This window comes from Lithobates pipiens, unplaced genomic scaffold (genome assembly GCF_037356315.1).
Source record: "Lithobates pipiens isolate NorthernLeopardFrog02 unplaced genomic scaffold, aLitPip1_a1.2 Scaffold_23, whole genome shotgun sequence".
Taxonomy (NCBI): domain Eukaryota; kingdom Metazoa; phylum Chordata; class Amphibia; order Anura; family Ranidae; genus Lithobates; species Lithobates pipiens.
This window is the reverse complement of record NW_027507785.1, coordinates 290,046,988-290,064,281: the sequence shown is the minus strand read 5'-3', so window position 1 is coordinate 290,064,281 and position 17,294 is coordinate 290,046,988. Positions and strand designations below refer to the sequence as shown.

The following is a 17,294-nucleotide window of genomic DNA, read 5'->3' as shown; positions in this document are numbered from 1 at the left end:
CACCCTAAGTCCTGCCCTGGCAGTAAATACCAAGAGATGAAAACAATGCTGAAAACTCTGGCATGCAAACATTAAGAAGTGGCATTTGGATACCATGAATATAGCATTTTATAAGTATCCAATCTGTTTTTCTTTATAATCTCTATGCCCACCACTGGTCTATATGGCTCATTTGTAAAATGAAAAAAAAAAAAAAAGTGAATTACTAAATTGCGTTGGATCTCATCATACTCAATACAACACTGCCTATAGTTTTTGGCTTAGGGGTCTACTAAATGTTTTTACATAGCTTTCCCCCCTAGATTCACACATCTTTCTAAATCGTTATTTCTGGGTGAAAATTGCATGAATCCTATGTGAAAACATTTATAAACAGACCCTCTGGTGTGTGTGTGTGTGTCGTCTGTCAGTAGCATGCTGTGATGAGCTTATCGTTTTCTAATCTAAAGGGTCACTTAGGCCACAGATGAAGCGATCTTCTTTCCTGCAACTGTTGACAGGCGAATCCCTACCACAGGGAGGTAGCCGTCCTACTGCCAGGAGAATACAGGAATTATTGCTAGGGGCTATAACAGAACATACACCGTTTGGATAGTCTATGGTCGGCCTTACCCTAAAGCAGTGGCGGCTGGTGCTCAACATTTTTAGGGGGGGGGGGGGGGGGGGCGCAAACAAGCTGAAAAATTCAAAAAAATACTGAAACAAAAACCATCAATTGCAGCCACTGTGCCCCGCAAATGCAGCCACCTGTGCCCATTTTATGCAGCTAACTGTGCCCCATCAATTGCAGCCGACTGTGCCCCATCAATTGCAGCCAACTGTGCCCCATCAATTGCAGCCAACTGTGCCCAGCAAATGCAGCCAAATGTGCCCAGCAAATGCAGCCAACTGTGCCCATGAATTGCAGCCTTGGTGCGCATTATATGTAGCCACTGTGGACCCCATCCTCCCCTCCCCCCAGCCCGCTGTCTGCCTGGCACTTACCCCATCATGGTGGCGGGTCAGGCGGTGAGCTGTGGGACAGGTAACAAAGCGATGGCTCCTGTGTCCTCTGTCCGTGTGCGTCTTCTTCCCGTTCTGCCTTCAACAAATCAGGTGACTGGTATTACATCCGTGCCTCCTGATTGGCTGAGAGGCATTCTGTGTTAGCAAAGCAAATATTAATTTGCTTTGCTAACACACCTATGTGGACTGCGAGTGCAATGGTTTGCGCTCTCAGTTCACCTTTTTTGAAGCCTATGGCTTTAATCAGGTGCTTCAAACCCCCCCCCCCCCCCCCCGCCGCTGTTATTCAGGCGCCTGGTGTCTGAAAAGGGGCCAGACGCCCGAATAGGGGGTGGCTACAGCGCCCATGGATAGATTCATGCAAAGCCCTTAATGGACACACCACCACTGCCCTAAAGGGATGTTGACATAAAAAAGGCACATATAAACCTTGATAAAAATACATGTAAACTCTTCCCACACTATAAAATCAGGCTAAGACATGTATACCTTGATCCAGCTGAGAAAGGTACAAAGGCATATGAATGTCGGCCTGTGGAATTCTCTGGTGAAAATCTTAAAGGATCAAAAACCTGAAAAGGAAAAAAAGAAATAAAAGATCACAATGTGTTCACCATTTTATATATAATCGCTAAAAACATAACATACCAAAAGGACAAGAACAAATAATAGAATACTGGTTAGCTATACTTTAAGACCACCTATGCAGTATAAAATATCAGCATTATCACCATTAAAACGTATGTACAGTATAGCCCAAATCCTTTTTTGTTTTGGATGGAACGTGAAAGGATTAAAACCCTGCTAAGTTTTTATTGGTGACTGTGTTCTCACTTGGAGAGATTTACTATCTCTATTCGTCTTGGTGACCATTACCACCAAAACAGAAAATGATAGGAAATCCATTTTTTTTTCCAAGAGTAAACCAAGCCATGCATGATGCAATTTTCTTTCCTGCAACCAGAGGTCAGTGTTGATGGTGAAATCGCTCCTGACGGCAGTGATGGCATTACAAAGATCCAACAGGCTGGATCAATGGATCGTCTTCAGTACAACCAACCTGCACATAGATGGACCAAATCTGCTAAACCGTCTGAGATTCAATGAATCTGTTGTATTGTGAATAGGCACGAGTTATCTATGTGAAACCGGTCTACCAATGTTCCGATATTACACTAGTGTGCTTTGGTCTGGCGGCAGCACCGGTGTGGCTACAATTTTCATGCACTTTACATGCAGTTTAAACCGTGGTCCCATACACTTTCTAATAGGTTGTGCGTTTATTCTGCATTTTCTGAAAGTGCACCAAAAGTCCTACATGCTGTATTTTTGGTGCACTTTCAGAAACTGTAGCAAAACCACAAAACCTAATAAAAAGTCTACGGGACCACAGCTAAAACTGCATTTTTAAAAATCATGCCACCTGTGCCTGCATTTCGCAATCGCAAGCCGAATCACGCCGACCGAGATCCCGTAACCTCAAATGTAAATGGAGCCCAAGTGAGAGGAAATTTCTTCAGCTTGGGTTCACACTATGGCAATGCGAGAACCAGTGCGATTAGAGTGCCAATTCCTGCACTGCATCTCTCCTGCAGGTGGTTCACACTGCGGTCTGCGAACCGCTGCGGGTGTCGATACAATGTTAATAACACCCCCAGATCGGTTCATAGATCACAGTGTGAACTGCGGATTCAGATAGGAATCAGATCACATGGGTGAGAATGCCCCAGTGTGTGAAAGAAAAAAAAGCGTCCCTGCACCTTTTTTGTGCGAATCCAATGCGAGTTCAGCCACACAAGCTGTACAGCTGAACTCACATTGCACAGACGTTGCATATGATCGGCACCATAGTTAGGGTTGACACTTTTTCTTTACCCACTTGCCGCCTGCCATATAGCAGAATGACGGTGGCAAAGTGGTTTCAATATCCTGACTGGGCGTCATATGACATCCTCAGGATATTAAGCCGATGCGAGACGCTGGGGGCACGCATCACGGCGATCGGTGCTGTGCTGTGTCAGTCTGACACACCGCAACTACGATCTCGGTAAAGAGTCTCCAACGGAGACTCTTTACCATGTGATCAGCCATGTCCAATCACGGCTGATCACAGCATAAATAGGAAAAGCCTTTGATCGGCTTTTCCTCACTTGCGTCTGTCAGACGTGAGTAGAGGAGAGCTGATCGCTGCTCCTCTGACAGGGGGGGTCTTTGCTGATCGATTATCAGCACAGCCCCCCCCCCCCAGGATGCCCACACTGGACCACCAGACCACAAGGGATGCCCAGCACCAGGCATGCCACCCTAGACCACCAGGGATGCCAATCAGTGATGCCCACAATGGGCATCACTGATTGGCATGCATTATTGTTTGGCACTAATTGCCATCCATCAGCACAATACTTTACACTACAATGCTACCTATCAGTGCCCATCCGTGCCACCTATCCATGCCCATCCATGTCGCATATCAGTGCCACCTATCAGTGCCGCCTATCAGTACCCATCAATGCCACCTCATCACTGCCACTTTATTGGTGCCACATCATCAGCGCCCATCAGTGAAGGAGAAAACTTACTTATTTACAAATGTTTGTAACTGAAACAAAAAAGAAAAACATTTTATTTCAAAATTATCTGTCTTTTTTTATTTGTTTAGCAGAAAATAAAAATCCCAGAGGTGATCAAATACCACCAAAAGAAAGCTCTATTTGTGGGAACAAAATGATAAAAATTTTGGTATAGTGTCACTTGACCGCGCAATTGTCATTGAAAGTGCGACAGTGCTGAAATCTGAAAATTGGTCTGGGCAGGAAGGTGTATAAGTGCCCGGTATTGAAGTGGTTAAGCCAAACCCGAACACTTTAGCGCTGCACAGTAAACATTTTTGGTTTTAGTATACACTATAGCATTGTAACAGACCTCGGAAACTATTGGGTACTCCAAAGAGAATAATAATGCTGGGCACATAGTGCCCCTCACCCACCTGTCAAGTCCCATTTCGAGCCACATTTCTATCTTAATAATGTGCCCGGGTTTCAGATGGACTGAAACCCGGACACATGATTCAAATCCCAGACAGGTGGCAACCTTAACCACAGTGCGGGTGTGAATCATATCCGATGTCTGTGTTCGCATATGTGTGAACTCAGGCTAAAAGAGGAGAATTTCCATTTTAGCCAAGTGTCAACAGAACATTTGTCCCTGTTTTAACATTTCCCCACTCTTGACAACTCTAAAAATGAAAGAGGAACTGTAGTCTGCTCACATCATTTGGAATAAAAAACATCTTTGCCATTCTGAAGCTTCCCTCCAACCACTTTGCATATTATTTTATATAGACTGTGATTCTGTACTTGCCAAATATACTGCAGAAATCTCCCTCCACGGAGTCTGGCTGCATCCACTTTAACTGTGGGCAGCTGAAGCTGCTGCCTGTTCACTTCCTGGAATTACACAGAGGCACACCTCCAGCTCTGTAGCTCTCATTGGCCCTCTTATGACTCACCCCCCCCCCCCCCCCCCTCCTGACAAACTCTCACAAGAGAGAGCTGTGCATAATGTCATAAGCCTAGGCCAATGACCAGACAAGCAGGAAATGGGCTGTATAAAGGTATTTACTGGCAGAAAAAAAAAGAAGTTCAAAGTTAAAAACAAGAGCAGAAGATTTAATAGATGGAAAGTTGAAAAAAAATAAAAATATGACTGAAGGTCCGCTTTAAGATTTCCTATTTGGACAGCAGCATTGTCAGTATCAAGGAGTAATGTTATAGTAAGTTTAGATATGCTAAGAAACTGAAGCCAAATTCCAGCTAACACTTTACAGTTGCAGAAAACTTTTTCCCCCTTTTTGGGATAAAAGGTTTTACATAAATAAAATCAGAGCTAACTGTATGCATCCTTGCCAGTTTTAAATGGTTTGTCTGATCCCTGTAAACCGATACATCTACAAGAGAGCTTGCTCTTTTGAAAAACAGACTTACTGGTTGGATCACCTGATGAAAATAGAAGAGAGAAAGTCTAAAAAGCTAAAACAAATGCAGCCATCACAGCTAAGAATTGGCACGCTGCAATATAATAAATACCTTATTTGCTGTTGGCTTTAATACCACTTTAACCATTTTCAATCTCTATGCAGCCATCTTGGTTTCTGGTCTAGGCCAAAATGATGTCATGCATCCCAGAAGTTATCTTGGGATTCCCCACCCACCCCCCATCTGAAAGGGGAGGAGGGGCTTTCTCAGATAAGCACACCCTCCTGCCTGCATGCCTGAGCTAAGGGTGGATGGGTTCCAGGAAGTAAATGTTACACAAATCGTCTGCCCTTACTCAAAATGGATGCAGCTAGAATGTTGATTTCAAATTGATTTTTCAACAAAATAAAGCTTGGAGACATGGATAGATGGATGGATAGGTGAGTTTACTTTGAGTGTTAAAAATTAGTTAAATAGCATTTTCAGTTTGTGGGGCTCAGATACAGTTTAGTTCTACTTTGACCTGACCAGACCACTTTTTGCAATTCGGCACTGCGTTGCTTTAACTGACAATTGCTTGGCTGTGCGACGTTACACCAAAACAAAATTGATGTCTTTTTTCCCCACAAATAGAGCTTTCTTTTGGTGGTATTTTATCACCTCTGCGGGTTTTTATTTTTTGCACTATAAAAAAAAAAAAGCGACAATTTTGAAAAAAAAACAAAACAATATTTTTTACTTTTTGCTATAATAAATATCCCCCAAAAATATATAAAAAAATTTTTTTCCCTCAGACGAGGCCGATATGTATTCCTCTACATATTTTTGGTAAAAAATAAATAAATAATAATAATCGCAATAAGCATATATTGATTGGTTTGCGCAAAATTTATAACGTCTACAAAATAGGGGATAGATTTATGGCATTTTTATTATTATTTTTTTTTTTTATTATTATTAGTAATGGCGGCGATCTGTGATTTTCATCATGACTGCGACATTATGGCGGGCACATCGGACACTTTTGGACACTATTTTGGGACCATTGTCATTTATACAGCAATCAGTTTTATAAAAATGCACTGATTACTGTGTAAATGACACTGGCAGGGAAGGGGTTAAACACTAGGGGGTGATCAAGGCGTTAAGTGTGTCCTAAGGAGTGATTCTAACTGTGGGGGGAGGGGGGTGGGCTACCACTTACATGACAGCGATCACTGCTCCCAATGACAGGGAGCAGTGATCTCTGTAGGGTTGCCACCTGTCCAGGATTCACCCGGACAGTTCGGGTTTAGAATTGTGTGTCCGACCTCCTGAAACCTGGACATAATATTCATAATGGACTCCAGCTCCCCAACTAACTGAGTACCACAACTGCCGAGTGCATAGGGGTGTGCACAGGACCCATTTACATACATAGACAGGAGAGGAGAGAGGGCTTTATCACCCCTACAACTCTGTCTGCCCACGCACACTCCAATCCCCAGTTCTGGCCCTGTGGAAAGGGATGTGTGGGCTGGAAAACTGCAGTTCAGCAACCATCAGATCGTGGATGAAAGGTGTTGATACCTGAGCCCACATCCTTAGGTGAGTGAGCTCACCATCCAATGTCTGTAACTGAAGTCTCCCTCCACCCTCCCTTTTCTCTCTTGCCTCCGAGCAAGCGAATACACTACGGTAAGAGGTACTCAGATGCAAGGGATGCCCTGTGGACTGATTTAAGGGGGTATTTGGGAACCCTGATTTAAGGGGAAATGCTGGTAACTCTGATGTAAATGGGATATTTTGTGAGCAGAAACCCCCTTACATCAGAGTCCCCCTTTACACCAGAGTCCACAGCACCCCCCCTAGATCTCTGTCATGTCACAAGGCAGAACAGGGAAAGGCCTTGTTTACAAAGTCATCTCCCCGTTCTGCCGATCTGTGACACGATCGTGGGACACCAGTGGACATAGAGTCTGCGGGACCCGCGGGCACAGTGACGCTGTATGGGACGGGCGCATGCGTGCCCACTAGCCCTGCAAATTAAAGGGGACACACAGGTACCACCGCTGCCATTGTGCCGACGTATATTGGCGTGCGGCGGTCGGCAAGTGGTTAAGAACACACCACGGCTCACGAAATGCTGTACACAGCAAATGAAGTAAAAGTTGGTGTATTTCATTAAATGAAGACTAAACTTGTTTAAGAGGGATGTGATTTTACACAGAGCTTTTACTAAATTACTGTGGATACCACAGGATAAAATAATAAGTAGGGCTGTTATTGATTCAAATTTTTGTGTTTGATTAATCGATTTTTTAAAATTGATTAATGGACTAATTTCGATTAATTATAACGCACATACAGATCCAACTACTTTTAGTCATGGCAACAGCACAAGCCGATCCACACGGCAAAAATATCACAGCTTATCAGCCTCTAAAAGGACAACAATGTTAAAAACGGAGGTTATCAAATTTTCCTACACTTCGCTCACTGAATGATCCCAGTTAACCACATCCATATTTACCCTCACTGTCCAGGCTGTCCGGTGACGTCACGGACATCGACGTCACCGGACTCCTCCCCCCTTCCCTTCGTTAGCAGATGGAGGCACTTGGGGAAGGGGGGAAGGAGTCCAGTGACGTCACCGGATCTCCGACGAAACTCCCTGAAGAACCGGAAGACGGCGGAGAGGTGAGTACCGATCAAAAGAATTTTGATTGATCAAAAAAAATTCACGATTAATTGAGGAATTAATCGTTAATTTCCACAGCCCTAATAATAAGAAAGGGAAATAACAATCTATTACATGTTATTATACATATGCATTTTTAAAGTAGACCAACCTTACCTCTGGATCATCCCAGACACTGGGGCATCTGTTCATGAGAAATATACTCAGAAAAACAATAGAATCTGCCAGATAAAAGAGAACAAAGCATTATAAGTTGTAAATCTCAGCTGTGGGAGATTAAAATGGTATAATTAAATATTTGGTTTTTCAAGGAGTGTAAAAATTTGATGGGCCATATGTGCACAAAATACAACTTAAATTGTATTTAAAAGACAACCTGTCAACACAGCATGAAAAGTGAAAGATCCCAAATCTGCGGGATGTAGTTTGCCCTTGATCAGTGCCATGCATTGCCATGGTGTGGGCAGGCCAGCCTCCAGCACAAAAAAAAAAAAAAAAGCACATTGGGTTTAAGTTACTAAAACTGGAGAGTGCAAAATCTGGTGCAGCTGTGCATAGTAGCCAGCTTCTAACTTTGGCTTGTTCAATTAAGCTTTGACAAAGGGGGAAAAAAATTGAAAGCTGATGGTTTTTGTGCAAGGCTGCACCAAACTTTGCACTCTCCAGTTTTAGTTAATCAACCATATAGTGTCTCGCTTACACCATGGCAACACATTAAGCGGATCCAGAGCTGATCCAGACCTGCTCTGCCTCCTGCCCTCTGCCAGGCTGCTGGAGTAAGGTTCTGATGGGAAGAGAGGACTCTCTGATAGGGGAACTCTGATGTGAGGAGGGGGCTCTCATAATTATGAGGGGACTCTAATGGGAAGGGCTGGCTTCTGATGTGATGAGAGGATTCTGTAATGGCTATACTCTGATGTGAAAGGGTAACTGATGTGACAGGGAGCCTCCTATGGGAAGAGGGGGCTACTGATGTGATGAGAGAACTCTGAAGGGGGAAGGAGCCTCCAATGTGATGAGGGAACTCTAAATGGGGGGGGGGGGGGGGTGTGTGATGGGAGATCCTGATGGGAAGAGGGGCTGCTAATGTGATAAGAAGGACTAAGTAAAGGGACTACTCTAATGTGGGGTGGGTACTATGAGAAACTGATGTAAAGGGGGACATTGTGAAAGGGAGACCCAGATGTTATGAGAAGACATCTGATGTGATTGAGGGGGGACTCTGATGAGAAGGGGGACCCTGATGTTGGGGGGAGGGGGAACTCTGACATGATGGGGGATGGACTTTGATGTGATGAGGGGACTTTTGATATGAAGTGGGGGGGGGGGGGACTGAAGTGATGGAGGGACCTCTTATGTGAAGGGGGGCTTTTGATGTGAAGTTACATTTCATAAAGGTGGTTGTGTACATTGTCCCAGGCTCAGATTTCCCCCTTATTGGTAACACATACATTTTTTACGTTATAGACTAGCGTGCCTCGAGATTATGTATTTTTAAAGCATACCATGACCTAAAAAAGGCCAATAAAAACACTGGTCTAGGTACATTCAGCAGGTATTGTCTGAATGATAATGTGGCATGTTTGGGTAGATTCAGTGTGGCATGTGGACATCATTAGACATGTGCACACTGAAATATTTTGTTTTGGAATTTCGTTTTCGTCCGAAAAATAAATGTAGTTACTCCCGAAATTCATTTTTATTTATTTAGTTTAAAAATGCATTAGTCTGAAAATCCGAAATAATTAAGGTCGAATCTGTCATTGAATGCTGATGGTGTCTGTCGAATGTTCTAAGAAATAAAAATAGAAATGTTCTAAGAAGATTCGACAGAGCAGCTGAACTGTACGACACCGCAATCGTACATTTCCGGTCGAATGTTCCGCCTACAAGCTATAGTAGAATTCTAATGTTGTATGACACTAGTAATAATTATATTTATTAATTATTCTTACTAGTCAACCAACATTAGAATTCATCTATAGCCTATGGGTGGAGCATTTCACCATAAGGCCCCATTTTGCAGCTTTTTTTGTCCAGGGCAAAAGGTCACCAATGTAAAAAGAAGAAAAACGCTCAAATCTGCCCAATTTGAGTGACAAAAAAGGGCCCAGAACTTGTTTGAGCTTCAGGCATTCGGCTTCAGGCGACATGGAGTGGAGATGTGAACCATCTCCATTGAGAATAATAGATTTTTTCCCCTACAGCATTTTTTAGCTTCAGGCTTCAAGCTACAAAACTCTCAGGTGTGAATGGGGCCTAAATGTCCACTCGTGGCGACTGCTTTGTCGAATCTTCATGTCAAATCTTTTCTCTCTATGTCGAATAATCTTGGACTTATAGAATTAGATTAGGCACATTCGACCTTTTTTGCTATTGTCTCTATAATGTCGAATCTTTCCTCTCTATGTAGAATAATCTTGGACTAATAGAGCTAAGGTTGGACACATTCGATCACAGGTTCGATAGACACAGATCGCTATTGTCAGCATCATGACGAATCTCCTATCTATATCGAACTGTTGTCACAACGAAAACGAAAATAAAGCATTTATTTATGTCGGATATTTCGGTTTTCGGATTCTGCATGTTCGTTATCGTTTGTTAAAAACGATAGCGAAAATACCCGAAATTCTGACGAAAACGAATGGACATGTCTAGACATCATACTAAGAGCAGTTAGTTTAAATCAGGGCTCGACAAAACCCGGGCGCCAGGTCGCATTTGCGACTAGAATTAACGACCTGGCACCTGGGGCAGCACAGCTGGGGGTATCCTGTCTCCGTGGACCCCCCCCCCGGCGTGACCGCGTCGGGCCTCGCCGCCGGCGGCCGGTAATTGAGCCCCCGGCTTTGAGGCCTTCTGCGATCCTATGGTTCCTTCTGGAATCTGGCGCCCTCTTGTGGTGGCTGTTGGAATGACAACCAGCAATGCTAATGGAGCTTGCCCTGCCTGCCAGCCTATCTCCTTACCCTAAACATATACACATATATATATATATATATATATATATATATATATTATTTTTTTTATTTTTTATTTTATTATAACACCCTAGAGAATAAAATGGTGGTCGTTGCAATACTGTCTTTCACACCGTATTTGCACAGCGGACTTACAAGCACACTTTTTTGGGGAAAAATTATTTATTTAATAAAAAAAAAAGACAACAGTAAAGTTAGCCCAATTTTTTTTTATATTGTGAAAGATAATGTTACGCTGAGTAAATCGATACCCAACATGTCATGCTTCAAAATTGCGCCCGCTCATGGAATGGCGACAAACTTTTACCCTTTAAAATCTCCATAGGCGACGTTTAAAAAATTCTACAGGTTGCACATTTTAAGTTACAGAGGTCTAGGGCTAGAATTATTGCTCTCACTCTACCGATCGCAGCGATACCTCACATGTGTGGTTTGAACACCGCTTTCATATGCGTTCGCTTCTGCGCGCAAGCTTGGTGGGACAGGGCGCGTTTAAAAAAAATTTTTTTTTCTTTAACTTTTATTTTTATTTTTTTCACTGTTCTTTTAAAAAAAACGTGTGTCACTTTTATTCCTATTACAAGGAATGTAAAAATCCCTTGTAATAGAAAAAAAGCATGACAGGTCCTCTTATATATGAGATCTGGGGTCAGAAAGACCTCACATCTCATATTTACACTAAAATGCAATTTAAAAAAAAAATTGTCATTTGAAAGAAATAAAAGAAATAAAATGTCCCTCTAAGAGCTATGGGCAATGACTTGGAGACAGGTGGGGGGCTGGGGGGGGCTACCTTCCCCTCATTCGTCTCCATGTCAGGCCAGGGACAGGTCCAGATCGCCATCAAGGACCTGGCTCCTAACTTTTTTAGCTGGCTCCTAGATTCCAAGCAAATTTGTCAACCCCTGGTTTAAATGATCTGGATGTAATTTTAACATATCAAATTGTTCTATTGTAATTTGTTAACTAGCATGATTAAGACATAACTCAGTGGCAACCAAATTCTTGGAGTGCACCATGGGTAAACAGTTTGTAAATGTGAGGAGACCCTAATTATGTATTTGGAGAAATATGGCAATAGTAATATTAGAAGTGCAATGTCACAGAAGTATACTTTAAAAAAACAAACAAATAGTTGGGCTTTAAAGACACAGAACACACAATCTCAGTATACAATGCATTTGTGAAAACTGACCTTTTGGGAGACTCCGCCCATCAGGGAAGGTGACGGGTGAGGTAAGTTGACGGGCCACTCCTGGTACTGGTGGATACAGGCGCATGCTCTCCTTAATACACATGGTGGTGTATGGCATCTTACCCAAATCATCCCTGATCACACACAAAATGAAATATATGTTAACATTTAAAGCCCAAATCTTTTATAATAGTTTCCAAGACTTAAATTCTTACTTTTGTCTGCAGTAGTTCTATTGTATACCTAGATGTCCTCGGTCTCCTAAGTTTAATGATGCACAGAAGATTGAGGACATCTGGCGGGTACAAGTACATCACTGACTCTCCCACTGAGGGAGCATCACCACAGTTCTCTGAATTCATATAGTGTAGGGGTAGGGAACATTTGAGAGGTGGAGATCTACCTGAACAATATGGAAGAGATCAAAGATCACAGGGTTTTGGAGCTTTTTTTATATATTATTTTTTGTGGGGTTATTTTAGAAAAAGAATTGACTAACAAGTTTCCAATAAATAGCAAGGATGACACGAGGAAAAATGATAAAAAATAAGAAAAAAAAAGCCCCTGTAAAGATAGAAACTTAGCCTACCTTAAAATTTTGCTTCAGTGAGAAACTTGGCATAAGGTCATTAGGGCAGTGGACAGTGTCTCAGTAGGGAAGTGGACTGCATGTGTACAGTTTCAGTAGAGTAGTGGACAGTATCAGTGGGGCAGTGGATGGTGTGTGGACAGTGTCTCAGTAAGGTATGTTGACAGAGTCAGCAGGGCAGTGGACAGAGTCAGTAGGGCAGTGGACAGTGAGTAAGCACTAGGGCAGTGAATGGTCCATAAGCAGTGGGGCTGTAGATGGTTAATAAGCAGTGGATGGTCATCACGCACGGGGCAGTGGATGGTCAGTAAGCAGGGAACGGTCAATAAGCAGTGGGGCAATGGATGGGAGCAGCATGGCAGAAGTTTGCGTGTACAGTGGTCACAGCAGGGCAGAAATTTGTGCCCACAGCGGTCTTTTTATTTTATTTTTTACCCCTTGCAATTCAGCACTATGTGATGTTTGCCATACCCTATCTAGTGTAACAATTGGGTAAAGTACAACTAAAAGCCTGTATAACAGTCTAGACCAGTGTTCCTCAACCTTTTTTCAGTCAAGCCACCCTTTAAAATTCCACGCAATCTTAAGGCGACATATTCTAAAATGTAAAGAACTAAACAAATAGTTCTACATAATGCAGCAACATCGCCAAAATGCAAAAGGCACCTAACATTATAGGTTATTTATTCTTACAAAGCTAATACACCTCGTATATTACTGGTACTGACAAGTATTCCAACGTTCTTCTCCCTCATGCAGGTAAAGTGACCCCAGTGCTAATGGAGGGGGGCAAACAAGGATGCAGGAGCCCGACACCCTCCTTATCAACCACTTACATCATTGGTTGTTAGAATGGCAGTGCCTGGCCCTCACAGTGCCCAAGATTGCAATGCTGAACAATAAACCCTGTGGCTTGTGTAAGAAAAAGGTGGGGCTGATGCATTTGCTTACTTGCTGACAATTTTGGGGTAATTTGGGGCAATTTTTTTATTTTAGGGAATTTTGCCAAGTCACACCTAAAGAACACTCCTCCTTCATTTGTGTCTCAAATGCTCCCCCCCCCCCCCCCCCCAGATTCTACAGCTAGCAGTGGGAGGGTTTCAGTAACAAAGGCAGTGCTGTCAACTCAGAAAACAGTGGGGAGGGCGGTACTAGGTGTGGCCAGGTGATGATTAAAAAGTTACAGGCTTGTGCATCAGCAGTTACAATGTTAATAACGATGCCCAATCAACATATTTTCATCCCACGGTTGTGCAGATAGGTGGAGCCTAGATGAGAGTGAAAAACACTACTTTTAATTCAGGAGCTGTGCATTATTGTTGCCACCCTATCACAGGAAGATGGGTTAGGTGAACTTCACTAGCAGGATCTTACCGTTAGTACGCTCCTTTTGACAATTGTTGTCCAACTTTCGGCCAACAAATGTTGGATAACAGGCAGCGGTTTGGCGTCAGATTTTTGTATGCTCAGTACACAAATCTGTCACACAAAATTCAAAAGTACAAACACACATGCTCGGAATCAACGCTCACCAAACACAAAATTAGCAGAAGGGGCCCAAGGGTGGCACTCAAGAGCTGAAATTCCTCACTACGTTTGTGTTTGTGGCACAACAATTGTGTACCGTTAGTATGCAAGACAAGATCTTGGCACACGCCCTTTTGACAAAAATCAGACGCTCTGTTGACCAACAATGATACCGCGTGTAAAAGGCTTAAGGCAGCGTGAAGATTCAACCCCTTCTCCCCACTCACTATTACCTCTGCTTAAAGGCTCAGTCAAACCAAAATTGTATAGGAAAGCTGGGCATGGACAATTGTGGGTTTAACCACCAACTAGCCCCTTATAGCTGGATTTTAGAAAACTGAGATATTCTAACTTTCATGCATCCAAGCAGAAGTGCTATTTAGCTTTTGATTGGCCTTAGCCATTATTACTGCACAGAAAGCTTTAGGTCATCAAAATGAAAGGACAATGAAATAATGTCCTCACCATTCCAAGGTGTTCCGACCTGCCAGGAGCTCTCTGATCTCCTCACGACATTTGTCCTGGTGTTCAGGGTGTGTAGCCATACAGTATAATGTCCAGGAGACCCCGCTGGCTGTTGTATCGTGTCCCTCAAACATGAATGTGTCCACCTCTGCACGTAAGTCTTCATCTGACAGACCCTGACCATTTTCATCCTGATGTTTTAAAACAATTCATATATTAGCAAACCTTCCAACCTATTATAATAAAAAAAATAAGGACAAGTCAAAAACCTTGACCTAGTCTACGCAGGACTTATGAAAGAAATGATCAGATGGGTCAGCAAAAGCATCTGATATATTTCTGCCCTTGAAGGTTGACTTTAAAATTCAGAAAATTATTAGTGTAAATTGTAAGTAAATGTATACGGTACATTAAAATCCAACAGGTCTTATTAAAGGTGCCATTTTTTTTTTTTTTTTTTTCCAAGAAAAGTTTTATTGTAAAAGTTGCATAAAACTTACAGTTCAGCACATCAGAGCAGTATATCACAGTGATGTCACAGTCGATTAATAATCAAGGAACATTGAAGGAAACAAAACACATGTCTACAAGTTAAGGCAAATACCTTTAGAGGAGACAGGGGTCATGAACAAACTGCCCCGTGTACCTAAAATCTCCTCTAGATCAAGAACCGACACAAAGAAAATATGAACAATACGTGTTGATAGAACAAAGTGCTAAGGCATGCGTAACAAACTTAACAATGGGTCATCATGAGTCAAGCATAAAGGTGACTGGAAACTTTAATACCCAGGAGCTTGGGGATTTAATTGGTAGCAATTATGCCGTATTACTATGCCGGGAGAGGTGTGGGGGTGCGGTCACGGACCCCTAGCGACCCCCCTGTGATTGTTACCCGAGAATACACATATAGCTACACAGCAGAAAAACTAAAACAAAGACGAAAGAGGAAAAAAAAAAAGAAAAAACAACCAACAACAAAACAGGGGAGATGGAGGGGAGCGGGAAGAGAAGGGACATGGGGAGATCCAAGAGTGATGCATACAAACAAAGGGGGTACCCAGACTAGGAAGTAAATGCCCTGCTTACACACGTACACGTCAGATGTGGTATCACTGCTAAGGGATGACAGCTGCCCTCAGAGCCAGCCTGAGGGTGGTAGGGGGGGCTATACCGCAATTACCCTAAGCTATCGAAAGCTGGGGATGCATTCTCTCATTGTGAAAGTAGAAGTTTATATTCATCAGATAACTTAAAGTGGTTCCAGCAGGACCATATCTTCGTGAATTTAGACGCTGTGTCTTTAGCTTGGTGTATGAGATCTTCCATTTCCGCAATTCTAGAAATGTGGTTGAACCAATCCGCAATTGTTGGTACTTTCGTGGAGTTCCAAAATGTGGGAATACACATCTTGGCCGCATTGATTAGGTGGAGAGCTAATGAACGATGATAATGATTAAAGGGGATCGAAGAGTGATGTAATAACATTTGCCCAGGAGTGTAATCTAACTGGTAAGTCGTGATCTTGGAAGTCAGTCGGTGTACAGTTTGTCAGAAGGGTTGGAGTTTGGGGCAGGACCACCATATGTGTAGCATGGAGCCTGTATCCTGCGAGCAACGCCAGCATTTGGAAGAGATATTCGGGGAGATCTTGTTCAATTTGGTCGGAGTTTTATACCATTTTGAGAAGATCTTAAAGCCATTCTCTTGGGTTGACACATTAATAGAACCTTTATGAATCAGCGTGTAGATATTTTCCCATTCGTCTGGGGAAAGATTAAGGGCGAGATCTCTTTCCCAGCTTCGAACGGCCACATTAGATTTAGGATCATGGGTCGAAAACAACATTGGGTAGATATTAGAAATTAAGTGTCTTTGCTGTTCTGTTTGCAAGCACAAATTTTCAAACAAGGTGGGTTGTCTAGAGAAGTCACTGCGCTTATGGGGATCATTTAAGAAGTGTCGCAATTGGAAATAAGTCCACATAGGGCAAGCGCGATCAACATTCCGTGAGGGGATATCAGCCCGGTCTAAAAACGACCCCGCAGAAAAGAAGTGTCTTGCCTGCATCTCATCATGGGGCCAAAATTCCGACAAAAAAGAGGTTGACATGCCCGCAGGGAATGCCGGATTCTGTCTAATTGGGGTTAGGAGACCATTTAATGAGGAAATACGGTGCCCCTTACAGGCCTTCCGGAACATTTGAAGGGTGCAACCGATTAGTGGATGATGTGTACACGAACTAGGTATGTGTTCTGAGGCCAACCATGGCAATGAACTTATCGGTAGTCCAGTAAATTTTTGTTCTATATTAACCCAAGCTTTCGAGTGAATATGGACATTCCAGTCAATAATACGAGTCAACTGGCATGCCCAGTGGTACTTAGTCACGTCCGGTAAGCCTATACCTCCTGCTATTTTGGGTAGGGCCAGCCTATCAAGACTAAGTCTGGGACGTTGAGAGCCCCATATGAATCGACGTATGGCCGTTCTATATGAGGTAAAAAAAGTCTGGGGTACATTGATGGGAATAGTTTGAAAAATATATAGCAAGCGCGGGAGGATATTCATTTTAAGGACAGCAGCCCTTCCAAACCACGAAAACATACCGGGCGACCAGTCATTAAGATCTTTTTGAATGTTTCGAATGAGAGGGATATAATTAAGCGTATATAGGTTAGATAGGTGAGTAGGGAGCTTGATTCCTAAATAAGTGATGGCGTCTTTAACCCATCTAAAGGGGGAATTGGCTTTGCATAATGTGAGCGTCTCAGGATCTAAAGATACATTTAGGGCTTCTGATTTGGATAAATTAATTTGAAGATTAGATTAGTGTTAAAAGTAGCGAAGTCCGCAAGTACATTAGGTAGGGATA

The 17,294-nt window shown here is 42.8% G+C and overlaps 1 protein-coding gene across 1 annotated transcript in view; it reads right to left on the bottom strand.

Moving 5' to 3' along the window:
- The window catches only part of LOC143926509 (cytochrome P450 4B1-like), a 55,200-nt gene that overhangs the window by 4,337 nt on the left and 33,569 nt on the right, over positions 1-17,294 (bottom strand). Inside the window, exons 8-11 of the mRNA XM_077450301.1 lie at positions 14,420-14,610; positions 11,839-11,972; positions 7,816-7,880; positions 1,495-1,577 (exon numbers count right to left, since the gene is read on the bottom strand). Of these exons, the coding sequence (XP_077306427.1) occupies positions 1,495-1,577; positions 7,816-7,880; positions 11,839-11,972; positions 14,420-14,610 (473 nt within the window). The remainder of the gene's footprint in view (positions 1-1,494; positions 1,578-7,815; positions 7,881-11,838; positions 11,973-14,419; positions 14,611-17,294) is intronic.